General features: G+C 43.9%; 1 protein-coding gene across 1 annotated transcript in view; it reads right to left on the bottom strand.

The window, feature by feature from the left end:
* LOC139756541 (inactive tyrosine-protein kinase transmembrane receptor ROR1-like) overlaps nucleotides 1–18,368 on the bottom strand; it is a 535,210-nt gene that overhangs the window by 465,704 nt on the left and 51,138 nt on the right. Inside the window, exon 2 of the mRNA XM_071676098.1 lies at nucleotides 14,923–14,964. Within this exon, the coding sequence (XP_071532199.1) occupies nucleotides 14,923–14,962 (40 nt within the window). The 5' untranslated portion in view covers nucleotides 14,963–14,964. The remainder of the gene's footprint in view (nucleotides 1–14,922; nucleotides 14,965–18,368) is intronic.

Raw genomic sequence — 18,368 nt, forward strand, 5'->3', positions numbered from 1 at the left:
CATTGAGCAGATACAGCCAACAAACACAGCAAGAAGAGGCACGTCTAACAGTCTTAATATTCAGCACTGGGCCACAGTTAACAGGCATGGTAAGCAGCAGAGAGGTACAGCAGGAGGCAAGGTGAGGGTGTGACAGTAATGGCCGTTGCAAGCTCCTCCTCCACCAGGAGGCGACAAGTGATGCAGCAGTAAATAAATCAAAGAGGTTCACCCACCAGGGTCTGTGGCCACACCAGGCAGCGGTGATGATGATGATGATGATCATCCCTGCGCTGCTCTCAACCTGGTCCTTTTAGGTCTGTCTGTCCATGTGTTGTTCCTTGTCTTTTGTCTGATTCTTTTTCTCTTCTTTCTTAGTTTCTTGTCCTATCTATATATGTCTCTCTCTCTCTCTCTCTCTCTCTCTCTCTCTCTCTCTCTCTCTCTCTCTCTCTCTCTCTCTCAGCCCTATCATTTTTTTCTTGCGAATCCCTCCCACTCTTTTCTCATAAAATATGACGGAGAGCAAACTGGGCAGAGTCCGGAGGCGGGCAATTAGGAAGGACCAGGGAAGAGGGACACAGTGCAGGAGATGAGACGAGACGAAAAGACGAAGCCAGAGGAGCAGGCAGAACGAAAAATGTTCGGACGCTCACCGCCATCATCTACTACAGGCTGTAGTCTGGGACTATTACCACACATATGTCACAATCTACTAACATTAAATGCATAGTAATCCTAGCCTCGCTATACAAACCTTAATTATCAATACGTAGCTGTATGTGCTGTACCATATTCCCATATTCTTTCGCTACGTTTTGTTTTCCTCGTTATTATTGTTCGGCTGTTCCCCTTCCCCTCTGTTCATCAGTCCCCTACCCACTCTACCTCCTCAGCACCGTGCATGCAGTGTACTCCATTAGCCTCTCCCTCTCAAATGTTCCCTCCGCCACAACAACTCTTTCATCTCAACAAACTACACCTCACAACTATGTACCGGCACATGCGTTAACTCCTCCCACGTAGGAACATCAAGATTAACAGCTCTGGATAATAGCAATATGACAAGTAACAGCAGTACGTCATCACATAGCAGTTCACTGGTGCCACCATCGCACGGCAGTGCACTAACATCACATGAGCAGCAACAGCAGCAGCAACAGAACAGCGGTGCCACCATCACATCAGCAGCAGCGCTGGAGGCTGTTACATCCTGTGATGAAGGCCATAAAGTCATCAGATTCGGAGGAGGTCCTTGGCCCAGAGGTCGTCAGCGGTGGCGCGACCAGTGGCTGTCCAGCATTCACACATTTATAAGGATGATGTCCTACTGCCGCACACAAACCAGAAGCTAAAGAATTTCCTCTTACTCTCAAGCAAGACAAAGTTATTACACTGAGTTTTATTTAAGCTTAAACTCTGATATATAAGACGGTTTCAAATTTCTAATTTCCATAATATTAACACCAAACACGAAAAGTAGAGTTTAACCAAATAGAATATATAAAGTACCTTGTACTTGACATTTCTGAGGACTAAAGGTATCAAAATCCATATCTGTGAACTTTATTACCCAACGCTATGACTCAAAATAACTATGAAGGTACTACTAGTCATCTTTCATTCCTGGCGTGGCTCTCCACTTGACTATCCTCACACTTTCCCCCATGCGTTCGAACAGCATCAGTACAATCAGGGCAGGCCAGTGCAGCATGGAGAAGCTACAGTTCTTAAGTCTATTATGTAGACGGCCAGGTGTAAGAAAGAGGTATTAGGGTGAGTGCTACTCCCCTCCTGCGTGACAGTAACATCGTCCCGGGTGTCACCTCCGTCACACAAACTCGACAAACACTCCTTCTGGAAGTTTATGACGTCAACATCTTCACGTCACTTACAAAGCGGGTGCTCGTGGTGGGTGCCAAGTACAAAGGTCTTCAGATCCCCTTCGTCAGCCTCGTGGAATTTTATGTTTGGCGATGACTAAGTTCTAATGAAATACCTTAAAGACTAAGCATTCAGGATGTCTCACGTCTAGGTTTTCATGATGTCCCTAACGTCAGGGTCTTCAGGATGTGCCCATTAAAAAGGCCCTCCATAGGATCCCCTTCCAAGGCTTCCCAGTCTCCGACGCAGAAGACCTCTGAAAATGGTCTATCAAACCACAGACTTCATAATGCCTCCCTCGTCTTGGTCTCCAGGATGCTCCCTTCCTTATACCCACCGGTTCACCAGAATCCCTCCACCAGGGACTCCACCATGTCCCATCCGCTGGGACCTTCTGTGTATTCACGCCCCGCCTTCAGGGAATTCAAACAGTCAAATAATGTTTCTAGTTCACACAGACTTCATAAACAGTTTCAGCAGTTCCATCCCCCATGCCAGGTTGTTAGAGGAAATTCCCAAAGGTTGGGTCATCCCTCTGGCGCAGCCAGGTCATAAGGGCAGCCTCAGGAGGTGCCTCACGCACAGGTCACACGCGCCAGCGACCCATCGTCCATCATGGTCGTCATTAACGTCTGGCTAATGGTGAAAAGTGCATACGACGCGTCAATCATCCCTGATGGAGTCGGACCCCGCCCCCTACACCGTCATCCCAATCCTCACACCACCGTCCCTCTTCTTACACTACCATACAGCCCCTTACACTAACTTCCCGTCTCTCACACTACCAACCGGCCCCTCACGCTGTCATCCTAATCACGCTAATACCCCGCCCTTCACACTAGTGCCTGGACCATAACTCTGGTATCCCAACCCACAAATAATAACTTCTTTCCTTTCACTACCGCCTCGTACTCTTATACTAACTTTTAGCCCACTTAATGTTATCCTTGCCTCTCCCAGTGGAATCCCCTCCCCTGACACTGGCACCCCTCCCCTTACACTGGTACCCTGCCTTCACACTGGTGCCTCTACCATTCACACAGGATCCCGCCACCTTCTCCATCCTTGCCAGACAGTGTAGGCCCCCTAGTGAGGTGCAGGAGGCTGGCGCACCAACATAAGAGTTCGCAACTCTGGCAGCAGACTCCCGAATGATGAAGTGATTCACAGCTTTGATGAGGTCACGGGGTGGGGAGGTGGTGGCAACGTTTGACGGGCCGCACCAGCCATACAGCCAGCACCACCAAGACTCAACAAGACGTGGCATCATAACGAATGAGGTGCCATCATGATGCATGAGCAGCTGCCCTGCCATTTCAGAGTGTCCAAGTGCCACGCCTTAACGACTTTACCGGCCAATCTACGTCTTGTATTGGGGAAAAAAAAAAGTTTATTCATGAACAGATTTCTAAAAATGACGACTGCAGTGCTATTCTGCGGGTTAGGTTGGCGAAGGTTAATGATAATCTGTCTTTATAACCATGGTCATGAGGCTGTAAACTGCTTCATATTATGAATCTTACTTTTAAGGAATTTTTTGAGCTATGAATCACTTTAAAAGTACAACAAAGAGGCCACGTCTGGAGATAATCAAACACATGGAACGCTGACTGTTTGCATCCCTAGAAAGACTGCTTGCTCCCCTACACGGCAGCTTCCACCCTCACACTAACTGTCTACACTCCTACACAGACTACCTGCACTCTTACAATGACTGCCTGCACACCCGTGATGACCGTTCGAGAAAGCACGTTGTCAGTAAAAAAGCAAACTCATTTTGAGTAAGTAGCTCTACGCACTCATCTGTGAGACGGCAAACAGACATACCTAACCACATCACTCACGCACCAAAATACATTGACGAACATAAAACAAACACTCGCTTACTTTTTCTCCTTCCCCCTTAACCCCGGGTGTAATGACGTCACCAGGGCCATAAATCAATGAGTTAACGTTATCAACGACCAGCCAAGCAGTTATCAACGGACAATTGAGCTTATTAAGCAAGCATCTGGACAAGACAAGGACTCAGCACCACTAAGACAAGGTACTGGCAGGCCGGCAGCTTCTGTGACTGAGTGACGAAGGACAACATGCGTTGTTGGTCGCGGTGATGTATGGTGAAGGACTATGGTGCCTACAGCTGCTGTTGTCACAGAGCGTTGCTGGTGTAGGCAACTTGGCGTTAGTGAATGTTGCTGGCTATAATGGTGTTGTGATTCTCAGGAAGGTTAGTGAGGCGGGGTTCTGAGAGAGGAGTAAAGGATGAGGTGGGTCTTTCAGCGGTGACGGCTGAGGCGGGATCAATGGTGACAGTTGAGGCTGGGTTCTGTTGTGAGGGTTGGGACGCCGGGGCTCTCATCGGTGTATAAAACGTAACAGAGAGCTTAACAAGGCATAGGAGGGTGATAGATAAGGCTCAGGAACCACGAGTGACATCTTCCACGGAAAAGGGAGGAGCAGCATTGCCAGTGGCATATTACAAAGCAAAGTAACACAGGACATACATACACTGAGTATCAGGGTTTGCTAGCATACAAGTACAAACATTATGATAGAAGGTAAAAATATCACAGACTGCGTATATAATTCATAGGGTAGAGCTATACTGGTAGCAATAAAGTGGAGATTCAGAGGGAGGTTTGGCGTACATCACATGAATTGTGCGCAGTTTACAGAATACTGTGTGGTACAGACTGATTTATATGAAAAATTACTTGATTTGGCAAATACAATACATAAACAAAACACACCACATTCATGATACTGTGGGTGAAGGGTAAACAGCTGGAGATGGATGCCCCTTACTGAGGGCCGGGGCAAGGCCCTCAGCGGTAAGGGATGGAGCAGGGGCTCTCAGAACTGAGGGCTGTGGCAGGGTCCTCCGTGCTGAGGGCTAGTGGGACAGTCGACAGTGAGGGCTGGGGTCAGGATATGTCCACTTCACCACTGGGATGTTTACAAACACTGGACTGGGGGGATGAAGATGTAGATAATGGAAGTGGCCCACGTCATTAGGGAGAGAGGCGCCGTGTATCAAGTTCCCCTGCCATCTTTACCCAGACACCTATGGCGTGGGGAAAGATTTATATGAAAAGGGGTCAGATTTATATGTAGTTATGCATGATACCTATAATGTGGGGAAAGATTTACATAAACGCAGGTGCGAAAGAAGATTTATATGGTGCGGGGTATGATTCATATGGTTTGGGCAAGTTTAATATTGTGTGTAACAAGATTATTTATAAGCTTTGATATAAAATTCCTATACCGAGAGCCAAGCTTTCTGTGGCCTAGGGCAAGATATATATACCACAGACAAGATTAAGAGGCACGAGGCAAAATTTAAAAGGTGTGGGCACAGCTTACGTACGTCATTGCAGATAAGGTCATGAACCTCTCTTGTTAGAAACACACACATATATACACAGGGCCAATTAAAGCCGAGCAATATACGAGCTGTCGCTGCGTAATGAAGCTGTGAGCTTAAGCTTTGATAACGCTATCGGCATGATCACATGGGACGTGGGTCTGGGAGGCCTTCCCACAGCACAGATAACTTTTATCTCTAATCTTGGCCAGCACGACACGTCTCCATCAGTCTTAAACACACGAAAGTTACCATCACACTCACGCATCACTTGCCCCCACAGTAAATACAAATATGTTTGTGATCTTAATGCAGAAACAACAAACACGTCTTGAGTGGAGAAGGAAACAGTTGATCATATGAGTTGTTCAAATATTTTCTTTTCTAACTGAAAGCCATAAAGATCAGCCTCATATATATTAGCGCATTATCTTCCCCCGACACAACAAGAATCATAGAGATAACAACCATGATAATAAGTAATTCAGCAAATACAAACAAATATCATAAAAATGCTAAGAACGACTTTCTTTTTTACGTCGACACCATAATGTTGCTCATCAGGAATATCTAGGACTGATAACTTCCTCATGGGGCAAGTGAGACTCAGTGTAGCCAGATGAAGCCTCTATCTACAACCTCAACATTGAAGAGAACTGCTTGTGAGTTGAGAACTTTTCAATCCACGTAACTGTGTCTCATACCCTTCCACAAGTGTGATATGGTCATAGTGAGAGCGGTGAAGTATACAAGCGTTCCCGAAGGCTAATGAACCACTTATCTGCTCTAACGCTGACCATCAAGCAATATTAAGGAGAAGAGAGAGTCTCAGACTTGAATATCCAAAGTTTATTGTTCGAGAACAGCTGAGGCCACAAACGTATCTGTTTATCACTAAGATAAAACAGGATTGCTTTCATGCACACATGTACAAATGTTTTGACACGTGAATTATTAAAGGTTGTGCTGAGATTTTACAGCCATATCTCCTGCCAGATAACATAACCATACCATAATTCGAAGTTTTCGTTTGGGAAAAATGGTGATATACAGATTCCTTGTATAATCCTGGTCCCAGATTTAGACTGTCTCAGAACTGTGGCATTAAAGCGAAATCCTGAGAGTCATCGAACTGCACCGCATCGAACGATCCGATGTTTACCCGGATGAAATTTCGTACGAGTCTCAAACAAGGCAAAGCAAGCACTTTAGCGAGGGAACCCTCCACAGTAAACTGTCTGGCTAGCAGACTACAAGAAAGGTTCCTCCTCGTATATGATGAGGACACACACACACACACACAAAACATCTTCGCTCACGATACACTCATCATATTCTACACCCAGGTCAGCGATGCCATTGGAGGATACGTCAGAGGCCACGGGGCGTCTGAAGAGTCCTACCAACATTATCTTAAGATTCCCAGTTACAGCAAGTCGGACATCAATTTAAACTCCTGCATCACCAATACTGCAGCCATCGCAGGCTTTATGCATGATGATACTGATATACCTGGATGAGATGAGCATCACAAATCCTATCCCCCTGCAAACGTAAGAAAATAAACAGAATGCAAGTATGTTCGGATCGATTAGTTTACTGAACTTCAGCAAAATGAAACTTTTTTTTTTTTAATCTAAATAGCTTCACACCTAGCAATGACACAGAGGGGGAGGGATAATACTAATGCGGAGAAATAAAACCACCATCGTTACGTATAAAACAACAAACAAGGCCAGCAACGTTTCGAAAAACAATATGGAAATGTCATTAGGGTAACAACAAACAATTTCCGTTACGAAGCAGAGAACAGAGAAGGCAAGTAACGGGTTGGGAAAACAAGCGATTACGGCACGTCAAAAAAAAGACGGTAACTAGACACGCTGCGAGGAGGGAGAGGGAAGAAGAAGGAAGTGGCAAACTCGCAAAACCAGGAGAGCGTTGTGCCGACGGACGCAGACGTTGAGAGCGAAACAATAACAGCGGAGTGACGTCACAGGAACAAAGGCAGGTCGTGATGCGTCGTGCGGCGAACGGCTGATGGATGGGCACGCGTCAGTCGCCGTTGCCGCCGCCGCCAGCGGCCGGAGCCGGGGCTGAGCATCCACTACACATACATCCACCCCAGGGGGTACGGCGGGCCGAGGCCAGCCCTCCGCTACACACACACACACACACACACACACACACACCTCCCCAGGGGGAGCGGCGGCCAGCGAAGGTGAGGGCTGTCGGTGCTTAGGGTGACACTAATGGATGGCTTGGGTGAGGATCGCGACCGTTACAGACATGTATACGGGCTGGTTCAGTCGTGTGTAAACAAGCTGTTACAGTGTGGATACAGGCTGGTTAGGAAATGGATAAACTAGTTCGTTAGAGCTCTACATGCATACGGGCGAGTTAGAGTTACGATATGAGCAACTTAACCTCAGAATACTGGCCAGTTAGGGTGAGGATCATAAAGTACCCGAGGTGAAGGTACAAGTCAGAATGAGAACGTACCTACACTATCATCTTACATACAGGCTAGCATTAACCTTAAGAAAACTGAAGGAAATACATACATGCATGCACGCACAGCAGATAGACTGGAATTAGAATACAAAAATAAGGCCCACTGAGGATTAATTGTACGTGTGTGTGTGTGTGTGTGTGTGTGTGTGTGTGTGTGTGTGTGTGTGTGTGTGTGTTTTAAGATGACGAGTATGGATAAAATGGTTGCTGCAAGATATCATTATAAGCAAGTTAATAAATATGTTTCTAACATGTTTTAAGGCCCTGCATGTTAGCAGTTAATAAGAATCATATAAACCATAAAGCTTAATAACCGAGCAACAAAGTAGTATGAATCATCATTAATTTCGTTATATATAGATATACTTAACATATTTTCCCACCACTTCTGCTCTCAAAAATGCAGGGGCTGCGCCAGAATTTCCTCCAGCCTTTGAACTCGTAAATAAGGATTCACGTAATGGTAATTTATGTCCTGTGGCCAGCTGCCTCTCCCTTGACCAACCACGTTAAAACCAGATCGGCAGAACGTCCTCGGCACAAAAGCTTTGCCTCGCAAAACGTTCGTAGTCTCTAGGAGAAAATCCTCGAAATCAGCACATGAACTGGCAAGGTTCGCAAGCCCTTGCTCCCTCGTGTTTTTGTAGTGATCTCGGGATCAGGACAGATATCGGCGTGGTGGGTCCCTGTAAGCACCTCTGAGAGTTCCAAGACGCCCCACCACAGTCTTCTTTGTCTTAGTATAATCGAGACGAACACTAAAACTAGTCTCGCAGGCATTCTGCTGTTCTCGTAATGTGAAAATCGAGATCAACACCAAACCTGGATCTGGTAAAACTTAAACTTATGCCCATGTATGATCATCGAGATCTTAAGTCGGCGCTGAGGAAGTCTCGCATCTTTGTATCATCCGCGAGGCCAGCACGACTGCAGGTCTAAGAGAACCCAATAAAAAACATCTACATAACAAGTATGTTACCACAAAAACAAATAGATGCCGATGAAACATTTTTGAAAATATATTTCGGCCTAACTCACCAACATCATTAGTTATGTCTTTATGCCTAATTCATCATCGTTAAACGCTCACGCCTAGTTCATCGCAATTAAGTAACTGTATGGGCCTAATCCATCATCATCAGGGTAATTAATAAGATATGAATGTATTCTTACGAAGAGAAAATCATCCAAAGAATAACTATATGATGAAATGAAAGAAAGAAAACAGGGCTTAATAAGCTTCCAAAAGAAAGAAAACGTAAAAAAAAATAAGGGATGTGGGGAGGTGGGAGCGTGCAAGTAACCGACGAACGCTGGCAATATTCACAACACAAATAATCGAAATGAAATGCAAGCAACTCCACAAAATCAAGTGTTGAATGTATTGGGATACTGAGTGCTTGTCTAATATTATTTTCTTATGAGAAAATGGAGGTGATATTATCTGTCTAGTATCAAAATCATATGTTAACGAAGTGAACTGATGAACCACTTAAAACCGAACGTTAACCTCTTGCAACTAGTCCTTAAAGTTGAATACTGGCGGTGTTTCAAAGTAAACCACTAAAACCAAATACTGAACAGTCTCTCTGAATAAAATATTGCCGACATTTACGGTTCAGTCCCTTAAAATCGAATGTTTGTTATCTAAGAGATCTTATACCTCTATCAGTCTCAACGAAAAACGAAGCCCTGAAATTTGTTTTTTACGAAGTTTACCAGTATGTAAATACGATTCTGAAGGGCCGCCATAAATTAGTGGTAACGTTCTCAGCTCATAAAGAATGATGGTTAAGTTCGAACACCAGGGCACGTTCCTCTCCATAGGGTACAAAGGGCCAGTGACTGGTGTCAAGACCTTAGAGTAGCCTGGCCTTCACTCCTGGGAAGATCACATCGCAAGGATGAGATAGACGACTCAAAGGATCCTTAATAACAGCGATGCTGGTTGGAGACTATAACCCGAACTTATGAGTAAGTCTAAAGAAACTAAAAAAAAAATAGTATAACATGATGATGAGAACATTTGAATGAAAATACTATAAAAGGTTAGGGCAAGGGTATAGGAGCAACTGGCAGTTTAGCTTGTGAGGAAATGTTAATCACATGACATGTGAAGTGTGTGGGCAGGAGTATTGGAAACACACTAAAACACGTCTCGCGCTGCGAGAAAAAAATTCAACCTTTTAGAGATGGACCTAAATCCGCCTTGCGTGAAATGCCACACAACCCTCTCATTTATCCTGAGACACCTGAAAGTTTGAGACTGTGTTCACTTTTTATGTGACGTTAATCAGTCAGGCAGACACTATATGAAAAGAGTTTAAGCTTATGTAATGAACTAAGTCTGTAACGTCTGTTATAATTATCCGGTCATTGAAGTCTGACAAAGACTCTTTGTAACCTTTGTAATCCTTCTGCGTCACCGCTCACAGGATGAGCATGGCGGAAGCACAATAAATTAGCCATTGTCAGCGGCAAAAGTACAAAAAAAAATACAAGAGAAATTTTAATGAAGAGGAAAAACTAAGAGAAAAGTACAGATAAGAGGGGATAAAAATGTCGAGAGATAAAACATCAACGTTCTCCTTCTTGTCTTTATTAGCATTATCAATATACTTTAGTGATTACTACAGAGAGAGAGAGAGAGAGAGAGAGAGAGAGAGAGAGAGAGAGAGAGAGAGAGAGAGAGAGAGAGAGAGAGAGAGAATTTCAACACCAAGTTTACTGCAACGCATACCACTCATAAACCTTGAACAGTCACCCTGGTCTGTTCATAACAAACAAAGCAATAAAACATAATGAACTACATGACCATGTGTACACACATGTCAAAGCCAGAACCAATACAATGTCCACCTCATCATATAACGCTGTAATGTATCATTATACGAAAGATCATCATAACCGACCAACAAAGGTACGGTAGGGATTTACCAAGTGGTATTTCCGGTGTCTGGTAATGACTGCAGATATAATTTAAAGCAAGCAAACAATCTCTTAATGACTGCAGATATTTTTGCCACATAATGAATCGCCTGATGTCTCAAGGTATTTTTGCTCGGCACAGCTGGTTGATGACCGGGTATTTTGGATTCGGCATGAAATAACGACTGCTTCAGGTCTTCTCACTACTTATACACAAAGTTCCTGTATTTTGGCTACATACATAACGTGCTAAGGACCACTGGTATTTTGGCCGGTTACAAAGTTTCTTCACAACTGATGTCATTTTTTTTTCTTTACCAGGATAACACAGGGTTGTTGATGGCTTTCCGCGAGGCACACATTATCACAACACATGCCTTAAAAACGTTCAATGTGCTTCAAACTAGTTACGTTTTTTTCTGAGAACGGAATTCGACCACTTCTTTCCTATGGCAAATTATTGTTTTTCTTTCCTAGTTTAAAATCCTATATTCACAAGAAATTATAAGTATGAAATCTGTTACAGGAATTAGCTAAAAAATCTTCATTAAAAGAAAATTATTCTAATGATATTCATTCCAAATAGATATGAAGCTGTGCTTACAAAATTATATAAAACAACCCATATTTCAACCATGATCTTAAAACTGAAATTTCCTGGAAACTGAATCGGATGTTCGCCAATTTGAAACGTCCTCCAGGCTTATTCCATAAAAGATAAAAATACCACTGAATGCACGATATGCTAATGACTTCTAAACGATTTTTGTCATCGGACATGACTTCCTACTGTCAAGTGAAATTTTGGAGGGGTGCATTTCTCTCTAATACCTCCTGCGAGGTGCACAAACCACTAGTGGTTCCTGTGGGCATTCTGGTCAGGTACTCCATCACCTAACGATGGCAGAGACTTTCTTGACGTGTCTAACGTACTAATGAGGGAAGATACTGTAGCACGGCAGACCAGCTTATAATGAGGGAGGATACTGTAGCACGGCAGACCAGCTTATAATGAGGGAAGATACTGTAGCACGGCAGACCAGCTTATAATGAGGGAGGATACTGTAGCACGGCAGACCAGCTTATAATGAGGGAGGATACTGTAGCACGGCAGACCAGCTTATAATCAACAACACCGTATCGAGGTAAACAGTATCATACTGATGTAGACAATGAGTCTAGCCTGATCATAATCACCACCAGCGTGAACCTAGTAAGGTAAATCATATTGTAATAACCTACGTGGGGATTCTAGCGAGTTACACCACATCCTCACACCTTCAGGTATTTCTCGAGGTTTAAAAGGACGGGGTGTGTCAGTAGCGGTATGTTGGCGGGGAGGGACACGCCGCACCCTACTGCTGTGTGCAAGAAGGCAAACAACCATGAATGTAAAAGCAGGACAAGAATAAAAACCCGTGTGTGACCAGAACAAAGGAAAGAGAGAACAGGGAGAAGGTGCAAATTTGAAGGTCCGGTACTGAGTGTGTGGGGCCGAGGGAAAATTAGAAGGCGTCGGTATTCCAGCCCTGGTGTGTGGCTTTCGTCCAGCATTAAGAATCCCAACGATAGAAATACAAATTCCATTAATAAAATAAGAAAAGAAAATCCATTTGCGGGTACCTTGATTACAGTGAGAATTGAAGAAGGTGAATCAACGAGGGATATTTAACTGGGGCAAAAGGTTGTGAGTAGGTTATGAGAGGACCCAAGCCACCGGCAGTATACAAACCATCACCCAGGTTACTGCTACGCCACGCTAACCACTGTAGACGTCTGAGGTAACACCAGAAGTCTGGTGCACAGGTGGGTAGTGAGGTTTGGATGACGGCCGACCCGGAGAAGAGGATAAGCGATGAAAGAATCAGTCTATAGTTGAAAAGTGAGGCTGCTGCTGAGGGGTCCGGCTACAGCTGCGAGAAGAGGCTGCAGCTGAGGAACGAGGTGGAGCACAGCTGGTATGAACAACTAGCTTAGCTGTGGTAGCAAGGAAGCGTGGCAGTCAGTGGTGCAAGTAGTACCAAATGAGCGGCAGGGGAATGGTTTTGATGTAGCAATCGATGAATGATGAAGCAGGCACGCATCAACAGAAATACCGGTAGAAGAAACAGCAGGAAAAGTAGCAACTGCTGCACAGTGGACAGCATGCATATGGGTCACAACAGCACCATCACAGCCGCCGCCCCACGACCAAGCCGGTCTTAAAAGCACATTACAAATCCCCAGTTTGTGCGGGACTTTGTGCATAGCTGTGAACGAGGTTTTCGCGTGCTGCTGGAGTCTGTAATACAACGCGGCCAGGAATGACTGTGTGAATGATTGATGACGCTAATCTTGCCCACCGTGAGCTCCTCTTCCGCTACGCAAACCTCCTCCATCAGCGTTCCCGCTGCCTCTACCCTCAACCCATATCCCTCCACCACTCACTCATCAACACCATTTAAATACGGTGCACAGCAGGAACAAGAAAGTTACGGTCAAACACTGGGCGCTACGTGGCTCACAGACCGGCAGTAGAGGTAACCAATATTTCATAAATACTGGTGTAAGGGTTTGTTTATGGCCCTGCGTGCTGGGTGTGCCAGACGAGGGGGGTGAGAGCCAGTGAGGGGGTGCCAAGGTGCTGTCAAAGAGTTCCTGAGGTAAAACACTGTTTGCGCCAAGCTGTCCACCCTCGAAAAAGCTAGCAAAATATAGTGTTAGTGCAGCCCAAGTGAGTTTTGTTGGCAGTATATTCTAATCACAGACTTGAAAATTACACTAGCCTGTGGAAAGCTGAACAGAGTCTTTCATTACTATAGTAAATTATCTTCTTTTTGCTTTATATTCCTTTTCATGTTTGGTCCACATCGTGTTTATATTTCCAGAGGTTTGGTTCTGTCTATGTAGAACACACCACATACATGCGTCAAAGATGGGCCAAACGTGCATCGACCGTCTTCCTTTGTAGAGGAACTGCAGACGGCCTTCATCACCTGCCCCCAGGTGTGTGGGAATGGTTCTGAGGGAATCCACAGGTCCGCCTAGATTCCCTCAGTCAGACGTACTTGAGGAGAGGGGCTCAGACTGCACATAGCGACACGCCGTAGTTCAAAACACCATAACACGGGCGAGCCTCCAATTAGACATCAAAGGCAGAGGGGCAGGTATTACTGGGTCGATGCCGGTGCATTATAGCGCACTCGCGTGTCCCATCCCTGATGGACAGGCTAACTACAGGCCAAGCGTTCATGGCCAACTGGAGGGTTGGAGGGTGTGGTGAGGCCATGTCAACTACTAGTTGGTTGGTGGTGTACTGCAGCTATAGTAACCAGAGACCACAACTCTGGACTATCTGACGGTTTGGTACGGCCATATAGACAACAAAAGACCATGAGTTACAGGTCAAATACAGCATACAGTGTGCCATCATTGATTAGAAGACAAAACTCCAACTTAAACCATGGTATGAAGCAGCCATAACTTCGACAGGTCACAACTGTAGCCTAAAATACTGGGAGGTTTGCTCACGTTGACTGTAAGACATGTTTGAGTGAGACACAGTAGTGTGACCATGGTAACTACAGGGGAAAGCTGACCTTGACGACAATGTAATCTGGCTGAATTAACCACAGCCCACAACTCTGGCTTCAGAGGTAGTGTCATATGTCCGTGTTAGGTGCAGGTCATTACTTTGTCCTGAAAAGACAATGTGGTGTGGCCAAGTCAACCACAGGGTACAGCTTTTGGTCAAATACAAAACGTTCAGGGTGGCCAGAGTAAGAGCACACCACATAGTTTCTGCCTGGGAAGCCCTGGTTATCCAGGAGCCTTGAGCGAAAAGGGCGCTCCTGACGGTGACATGGCTGGAACGCCGTAATCACTGTATTAAACAAATTTATGGCGCACCACGATTCGTGGAATTCAAGGTCCAGCTCCCTTATGCTGCATTTCACACCCAGTGGTGGCAATGTCTACCACTGAGGAAGACAAAGAGGAGCATTATTCTCTTCACAGTTACAATCAGAGAACCATGATGATGTAATCCAGGGAGAGAGTCAAATACTATTTTTAACGTTTCCAGACATTTATCACGAAATTATGATTCACTGCTGCGTTTAAGTCATATTAACTGAAGACTGTGATCTAGCTCCAGTGTTTGTTTTGAGGAATGGCTTTATACGTCACAAATCACAATACCTTGAGTGGTACAAAGTCCCAGATTACCATTACCTGATACTAATGCAAACCAGAGACATTAACTTTACCTTGGTTCACAGTGTCGCCTCTCAGACCAAACTCGCCCATACCTGGAAAAAAGAAAGGGTTTGTTGGGACCTCATTTCAAATCAGGGGTACAATACTGAACTGCACCTCATATACAAATGTAGCAACACAAAGTATTATATACATTACAGCAAAATATGTTTGTCGAGTAGTTTTATTTCCACCTTAAAATCAATATTGTACGAGACAGATGCCTGGAAGAAGCTAGCCCATGTCTTTAATGAACCAAACCTGCTGAATCTTTCTTTGGACCAGACAGCCACCAACACACTGGTTCTCTAGAGAAAGAATCCTTTTGTGCTTCGTTAAGCATCATATTCCACTGGAAGCTGTTTACCTACGATCACTTATAAGCTGTTGATGGAGCTAAGTTTGTGTCATGTTATATGAAAAAAGTAAAAGTTACGTAAGATTAATGGTTAACTAATACATAATCCAATCTATAAAAAAGTAGATAAAAAGTAAGCCGGCATATCTTACAAGTAAACAGCACAAGAACAAATCAACAAATACACTGATAAAAAAAAATGCACACACGCACACAGTATAATTTTACTGTCCTAAGTAGAAGTACTTATGTCTTAAGTTAGCGGTGATTATATCATTAATCTGCTCAGTTAGTCTTCATATTTCTGGATGACGAACATTACATGGAACCCAGCAATATAATGTTATAATCTGACATTTTCGTAATTGTAGCGTCACTACAGCGACATAATGACCTTAATCCATGAAAATGTGTTTGAAAATAGACTCGACCCACAACTGTCTCTCGTTATATTGCAAAAAATGTACGGATTGTGGCCGGCTCGAAGTATGACTGTAATCCTAACTTTACATATATATATATATATATATATATATATATATATATATATATATATATATATATATATATATATATATATTCCTGTATTTGTTTGTTATATAGCGTGTTGCATCTCTTAATCAATATTTTTGCCAGAAACATCTCATGTATTTCAAGAATAAATTAAATTGAATATAGAACATTCAATTCACACTACCCGATGAAGCAAAATGTGTGTTGAGAAACTATGAAAAGCCAAGAGAAAGCTACATCATGTTTATCATGCATCATTTTTCAATAAACATAATCATATATATAATCAATCATAAAAGATGATTTCACAAGGCTAAGAATCGTTACGAAATTACCTTACATCTAGAGAGCAGTTCCGCGATAGCTCTATGTCACAGAAAAGGTAAATGTTATATCAAATTATTGGAGACCGTAAGTATTGACAACAGTGAAGTTCACTATAAAAGGAATGTAGAATGCATCCGCAACGTGGGAGAAGAAAAGCTGATGACAGGGTGAAACCTCTTTATGCATAATTAATCAAAATATGCTAATGGGGACCATAAATCCCCACAAACTTAATTAATGTGAGAAGTTCATATACCAGAACGCAAATACTCGTATTTTCTTGTGCGGGACTCTTATAGGGGGTGAAAGGACGGGGACAGACGGTGACTTCAGTGTGGACAGGCAAACAGACAGAGGAACAGACCGATGGACGGAAGTAGGGGATAAACTGAGACAAGACCAACGAATACATTATACGGGAAGACAAAGGTAGTCTACGTCTGTACGGTCTCTAGCCAGGAGACGCCGATGTTAACAAAGGAATCAGGAGGAAGAGATGGGGGCCAAATGTTTTGCTGCTGCTGCTGCTGCATCACGACTTATTGGACGGATCAGCTGTCTGCGACCCCCAGCAAGACGACATCAAAGGCCAAGCCTCAAACGAGAAGAATTTCTGAGAAGCGTTCCTTGTTTTTATTTAATTCCAAGACGAAAAAGATTTCTTCGGGGGATCTTTTTCTTCATGCATTTTATTCTTCAACTATGAAAGAAAAAACTTCGAACTCGACGGCTCATTTCTGAATGAGAATCAAGTTTCTCCTACCAGAACGATTATGTTCATATGCATTCATTACACTCTCTAGAAATAACAAGGTAAACATAAAAAAAAACAAGCAGAAACAAGAACACTTGGAGAAGAAAAATGACCCCGAGTTACATTACATCTTTCTTGAGTCTAGGGCAGAGAAAGGCGGCGTTGCGAGCTTTGGGAATGTATCGGAAACAACTTTCTCTCCGTAATGGGTCTCCGTCACGCCAGCCAGGGTCAGGTCATGGAAGTCGTGGTCAGAGTAGGTCATTATTCAACACCATCACACTCTTAAAATATCAGATTTTTCTCAATAGCAATGATCATTATATTCCTTTAATAACAACGTTTTGACTATCGTGTACTTTATCATAAAGTAACTTAAATAACTTGAAATCTAAATCGTAACGATCATTTACGTTGTAGATTCCGACATGAGATAACTGAAGAGCCTCTACTAGCTGAGGACAGCAAGTACGTTTAGGTAACCAGCGCTACAAGCTGGCCAGCGATATCAAGACATAAGTGCCAGGTAATGAAGGAGAGTGATGTCTATACGGTGTGTGTGTGTGTGTGTGTGTGTGTGTGTGTGCTACCGGAGGAGTGCTGCTTTATAGCCAGTGGTGCACGGTGGTGCTGTAAGGTGGGTTATCTCTGGGGTTGTGATGAGTGCTGATATAGATGATGCCTCCTACCAGGTGAGGATGCTCATTACGTAAGTTGACCAACTGTTTCTGTAACAGCAGAAAAGTTCACATTCCAACGGTCGCTCAAATCTTGTTTCAGCCGTACATTATCTTCTCCCGTGCATTATACCATAAATGTGTACGTAATGAAGAATAAATGAATAACTGCAGGTTACTGATATTCACAAAGAGGCTTAAATCAACAAGATGAATCTGAACTGATAAAATGATTATCACAATGAAACGCGTCAATCAGGTAGAGCGTATGACCGCCCTTCATATAGCCAGGATCCTCCTGCGTCTGAGTCTATCACAACTTCAGGTTCTGTCCACCTGAGGCTACCATATCTTAAACATGTCCTAAAGTAAGAACCCGGCATGAACACCACGTCCGCAGAGAGAGACACACAGGAACGGGAACAAGAAACCAATTCCAAGTTTGCGCCTCAGCGTGAAACTTTAGCCGCGGGAAATACTAAACGCCAGACACTTTGCATACATGAAAACATACAATACCCTGAGTTACGCTGGCCACCCGGCGAGGTGAGGGTGAGTGAGGCAGCAGCAGCACCACCACCACAGACCATGGGACGCTCAAGACCCGAGCTTTACAATATCGCGAGAAACTTGACTTTCTGACTCTGAAATGCGACACAGTTAGATGAGGACCAAGCATGGAAGTTGTGGAGCCTTCACCCGTGTAACGCGATATAATATTCTTGCTGGAAGTTTCCGCTGTTCCTATTTGCCTTTTGTCTGCTTTTCTCCTCTTGGCCATTCATTTCCAATTTTCCATTTATCCCATTATTTGCTTTCCTCCTTTAC

Source organism: Panulirus ornatus, chromosome 22 (genome assembly GCF_036320965.1).
Source record: "Panulirus ornatus isolate Po-2019 chromosome 22, ASM3632096v1, whole genome shotgun sequence".
NCBI classification, from domain to species: domain Eukaryota; kingdom Metazoa; phylum Arthropoda; class Malacostraca; order Decapoda; family Palinuridae; genus Panulirus; species Panulirus ornatus.